Raw genomic sequence first — 5,976 nt, 5'->3', positions numbered from 1 at the left:
CCTAATTAATTATTGGTTTAAATATGTCGCTATGATATTAAGCTCTTTTCATGACTAATAAGAAATATTCTACGTGAAACCGGGCACCTTTGAAATATGATTCTTTTTAACTTTTTTTTAAATTTGCTGATATTCTACAGATAAAAATTGAGACATGTTTCATGAAAAAAATTTGAGATTTTTTTTGTGAAGTTATTTTCGCTTATAAGTACAAAAAAAATGCAAGAGATTAATTTTAAAGATCTTAAATTGTTCTATGGATTGACTATATTTTATTTATCATTTTTATATAAATCATTTTCCATTAGTTTACAATTTTTATTAATATTTTTCATCATCAACTCAATTAAAAAATTTTGTAAAAATCTCGTCATATTTCCACTTCAATTATGAAGTGAAAATTACAAAATGGAACTCGAATGGAATGTATAGTTAAAAAATTCTGTTGTGTGAGCACGGTTCCGTATATATGTGCGAAACTGCACCGTTACACAACAGAATTTCTTACTATACATTCCATTTAAATTTCATTTTGTAATTTTCAGGATTACTTTATAATTGAAGTGAGAATATCTTTACAAAATTTTTTAATTGATGAGTTGATGAAAAATATTAATAAAAATTGTAAACTAATGGAAAATGATTTATTTATATAAAAATGATAAATTAAAAATAACCCATCCATAGAACAATTTAAGATCTTTAAAATTTGCATTTTTTTTATACGACTAATAGTTTTGATGCCGATTAATATTTAGACTGCACGCGGGTTGGTGATGTAAGAGACGGGAATCAAACTGAAAATCAGTTGAAAGTTGTAAATAAATTCCAGCATTGCCTTATATGATATTAATAAACACGCGTATATAATTTAGATGACAACAATTTAAAAAGATAAATTAAATTGTAATGTAAAAAAATTAAATCCGTAAAAATCACAATGAAAAAATATATTATCTCTAACAATCGCGTAAGGATGCAGTTATAACTTTATCAAAAGAAACGAATCATAAGGTAAATATCGTCTATGCAAACAGACAGAATATAAAACAATTTTGGTAATTGTAAAATACAATCATAATATAACATGGCTATTTTTTATAAGTTGGATTTAACGCTAATAATAGAAGCTCAAACATTTGCAATTGTGTCGCCAAGCATGATTTTTATTGACAGATGTACTTTTTTTATAAGTCTATCAATAAATCTGATATTCATATAAGGACGTACTAATTCAACTTTCAGGAATTCTCTGCGTTTATTTATTTTTAACATGCGGTTTACTTTTAATTTCCACAAATTTTATGTCACCTTGTAATCCCATAGAATTTTATGATACTTTATTTTAATGTCTGACTAGACTCTTGAAATATTTGCATTCTTGTTTCCACCGAGCTAAGACTGGATCAAAATTAAGATTTTCGTTCAAACTATTAATTTCGTATCAAACTATTAATAAAAAAAAAACACTCGCAAATAAAGTATAAGAAATCTTAAGAACACGATTTGAATATGCAACGAAAGATATCCAATCGTTTTACTTTATTTCTTTTTATGAAAGAAATAAATCAATTTTATGCGTTTATAACTTTCTTTAAACGTATAGGGTGTGTAATAAGTAATAATAAAATATTTCGCATAGGTAGAACGGACTAAACTTTACAGAAAAATAGCATAAGACAAAAATTGTTTATTTTCTTCTCATAGAGTTGTAAGAATTTTTTCAGAATTTTTTGTCAATTTTTTAGTACGGCATTTTCTTGTTGGTAACTATTTTTACTAAATTAAATAATATAATTTATACAAATTAAATAATACAACTTAAATTCGTAATACAACGAGTACTCTTTCAGAAAAGATTTCTGATAGCAAAAAAAATATTCTTGTTGTACTTATTGCAACTTCATATAGTATAAAATTATAACTGTATTAAGATTTAATCAATAATTTTTATTCTATTTTCTCGAATAAAATAAGATCGATTTATGTCCGTTTCTACCAACGTAGATTAACTTTAATCTCGGTTCAACTTATTCTTTATCTTTTTCTAGTTCTAAAGATTAGAAAAAGGCGAAAAGTAAGTTGAACCGAGATTAAAGTTAATCTACGTTGGTGGAAATGAGCATTATTGTGTTTAGACAAGTGTAATGCACATAAATTTAAATTTATACAGTCTTAAATTTAGTAAGTCTTTATCCGATATTATACATATGATGCTATAACGTTATTGTAACGAAGTTCTTGTGATGTAGGAAATCAGCAATACGCGGAATGAGAGATCCCGAGTTCGAGTCCCGGCAAGGCTCAGTTTTTTTCGTCGCTGAAATTTAAAACACTGACATTCTACAAACTAATTTCTGCAAGAATGCAGTAAGATATTGCCTTCAGTGTTTAATATTAAATAAATACTTATGTCTAACTTAAATTAATTAATTTTATTTTAAAAAATTAAAGAGATAGCATTAAGATTTTATTTCTAAATTTTAGAATTTTCTATTAAAGAATAAAATATTCTTTTCTGAAGAATAAATTGGTTCCATATTGATTTCATTTTATTTTAAATCGAGATAATTAAATACAAAAATGTAAAAAAGAAATTTTTTTATTGCAAAAAAGTGTGCATTTTTCACAAAAAGGCAAAGTAACTCGAATTTATGATGTTAGAAAAGATAAATGATAATGAAAAAAGATACCTTGCCTACTTTTCTTCTCACTGTTGATAAATGGGGTTTGTCCGCGGGGATGACAGTACTGAGCAGAAATATGAGCGTGCCAGATGCAGTTGGCCGTGCAGACCTGCGCAACACGATACGATATTAATGACGACGATGCATATCTATGTATGTAGTATAGGCTTTATTTATATATGTGTCCTACAAAAATAGTATTATGTATAAGCGACAACTGCACCAGATGCATGAATGCGGGCGCGATGGTGTATACGATGAAGAGGTGTATCATTCATTGGACGAAAGGGCAAGAACGCAGACCTTTACCTTTCTTTATACATCCCTACTCCACATTCGAACATGCATTTGCATATGATATGCACCACATAAGTGCGTCGGGCTGCTTTTAGGCCTGATTGCACCATTACTTTGATTTTAAGTGAAGCTTAAAACTCTCTCTATCTCTGTCTCTTTTTCGCTTTAAAACAAGATAGAGAGAGTTTTCACTTTTGCTTAAAGTTACAGTAACGTTGATGCAACCGAGTCTTAGAAACCTTATTCTTATTTTGTACGACATTAAGCTCATCACATGGTGGAAAAAATATTAACAGTTATGTGATAAAAATAAAAGAAGATTGAAACCTTTCTCTCTCCCTCTCTCTCTCTCTCTCTCTCAAGTTATTTGATATAAAATGCAAATTGATTTTTGATTGACAGCTATATGCACATTATATTATATTAACAAACACGTGAATTATTTCATGAAAATTTTTGTTCTTTGAAAAAATAATGTAATAACTTTTTTTATTTTATGGCAGCTTGCAACGAAAAATGTGAATAATGCCAGTTAGTGACAAATCAACTCATCTAAAACACTCACTAATTTTTATTGTACTAATGCAACGATCTAACACATTAATCCCTGGCTAAACATTTGTAACTTGTTTGCTCTTTGACAACAGTGCTTACTGGGCAAATATGTAAGTGGAAAATATATCGTTAGAAATAAAAAAGTAAGAGATAGTTACTCTAAATCTTGTATAGAATTTTGATATAGTCTTAATCTGGCACTAGAAATGACCATAAATCTTAAGTTTCAATAAAGTTTTAAGCTTTAAACGATTTATAATTCACACTAAATTTTAAGATAAAGTTCCATTTATATTTATTTATATGCCATATATATATTTTTAAAAATCCTGTATACATGTTTACGTGCTTATCTTACAGTTATATTACACATTGCAGTTACCACACATTATATAATAGTTGTACCTTTTATGACTCAACATTCTTGCAATATTTTAAAACTATGATTTTAAGCTATGTATTCTAGATTTTTTTCAGTAGTTGAAATAATTTTTAATGATTTTATATATATAAAGATATAAAATAATGTATGGTATAATATATATTAAAAAAATTTTTAATATTTTATCCAAAGGATCCTGCATAAAATCAAAAAAGGATTTTGGTCCTCGGTGAAATTGGCTGAAACTTTAGTATGTTATAATTCTTAATTCACTTATCAAAAGTGTCCATAGGCACAAAGCTTGAAAATGACTAGTTTTTTTATTATAGTCGTTAAAAATTTTATTTTATTAATGCCTTAAGATCAAATTTCTGTAATAAATCAAAAGATTTTAACAGCTAGATAACAACATGCTACCCACTTTCCCTCACTCTCCCTTCCTCTACCCTCTCATTTTATCCCCACCACCCACTCCTATTCCCACATACATACATACGTCTACATGCGCAATTTTATATGAAAAAGTGGCACAAAAATCGAAATAAATCTTTTATAATCATGTTTTTACTTCTCTCACGCATACCGTTTGAAATGCGTGAGTTCCCTTACCTATCATGTGCGAGATACTTGATTATTACAACTCGAATGTTTGTTTCCGCGTGTGAGCGCACTATGCGCAAAAATATCGGGTGCTTGCTAAAATGCGATAACAACACAGGATAAAAAATTCTTTTTTCTCTTCTCTTTGTTTTTTTTTTGTGGAGAAAATGTGAGAAACAAGGGGATTTACGAAAATCAATTTCAAAGGAATGAAACGCTTATCATGTTCACATCGTTCATTTCGTGTAATTCTAAGAATGGGTAAAAAACTAAAATTATAAACATACCATTGATTCATACACATGCACACGCGCACGTGCGCACACACGCACACATGCACATGCACATACGCACACACACACACACGCACACACAAAAACGTAATAAAAAAGATTTACTTCGATTTTTATGCAAATACATTTTTATATAAAAATACACATGCAAGTACATATATGAGTCTGAGGGTGAGGTAGGGATGGGGAGATATGGGGGAGTGAGAATATGGCTGGTAAGAGTAGAGATGGCATATTGTTATCTAAAACTGTTGATTTATTAAAGAAACTTGATTTGAGGCATTAATAAAATAAAACTTTAAACGATTATAACAAAAAACCTAGTTTCCAAACCTCATTTTCAAACTTTGTATCTATAGACACTTTTGATCAGTGAGTCAAGAACTATAATATAATAACATACTAAAGTTTCAGCCAATTTCACCGAAGGCCAAAATCCAATAATTCTGTGAGTCGGTTTGAATTTTTTTTTTAACAAAGGGAGTTTCTTTTTTTTTATACATTGGAGAATTTAGTTATAAAGCATTAAAAAAATTTTAAGATTTTTCTTATATTTTTTAAATTTGATAAGTTTATTTATTAAATTTAATCTCCAATAATAACAAAAATGGCAGCGCTTAGTTCTTTGTTCTTTTGACATTCTGACATACATGTGTATCAGTCGCGTTCAAACTCTCTTGCAATCAAGATCTTCTATCATGTGAACAGTAACTGAGTAAGTTCTAAGTTTTTTACTTTGCAAACACAACAGACAGCTGCTAGCTCATTAAGATATATTATGTGTATTTGCCTCATAAATATGTAAATGTTGCATAATATAAAAAATTTACCCTCTATTCTATTATAATAATTATGTATAACTATTTTTAATTTGTTAATTGGCTATATATTTAACTGAAAGCAATTGTTCATTTATATTCTGATATTTTGGTAGTTTGGTTCAAATTATTATATACGAGGTCTGTTCAAAAAGTATCGCGAATTTTGTGTTTTTTCAAAAATTATTTATTTATTCATGAATATCTATTTTGTCCCCTTCAAAGTAATCCCCATCAGATATTATACACTTGTGCCAACGTTTTTTCCAATCCTCGAAGCACTTCAAAAAATTATTTTTTGTGATCTTGTTCAGCTCCTCCTTCGATGCCGTCTTTATCTCCTC

At 28.4% G+C, this 5,976-nt stretch overlaps 1 protein-coding gene across 2 annotated transcripts in view; it reads right to left on the bottom strand.

Annotated features, from left to right (window-relative positions):
* Nucleotides 1-2,118: 2,118 nt before the first annotated feature.
* The window catches only part of LOC108745691, a 60,623-nt gene continuing 56,765 nt past the window's right edge, over nucleotides 2,119-5,976 (bottom strand). For both annotated transcript variants that reach the window (XR_001939113.1, XM_018481990.1), the window contains 2 exons: nucleotides 2,694-2,796; nucleotides 2,119-2,320 (listed from right to left, as the gene is read on the bottom strand). Coding sequence is in view for 1 of the 2 variants with exons in the window: in XM_018481990.1 (XP_018337492.1) it covers nucleotides 2,225-2,320; nucleotides 2,694-2,796 (199 nt within the window). In the remaining variant the exon portion in view is untranslated. The remainder of the gene's footprint in view (nucleotides 2,321-2,693; nucleotides 2,797-5,976) is intronic.

The sequence above is a fragment of the Trachymyrmex septentrionalis genome, unplaced genomic scaffold, assembly GCF_001594115.1.
Source record: "Trachymyrmex septentrionalis isolate Tsep2-gDNA-1 unplaced genomic scaffold, Tsep1.0 scaffold146, whole genome shotgun sequence".
Taxonomy (NCBI): Eukaryota; Metazoa; Arthropoda; class Insecta; order Hymenoptera; family Formicidae; genus Trachymyrmex; species Trachymyrmex septentrionalis.
This window is presented reverse-complemented; position numbering and strand designations above follow the sequence as displayed.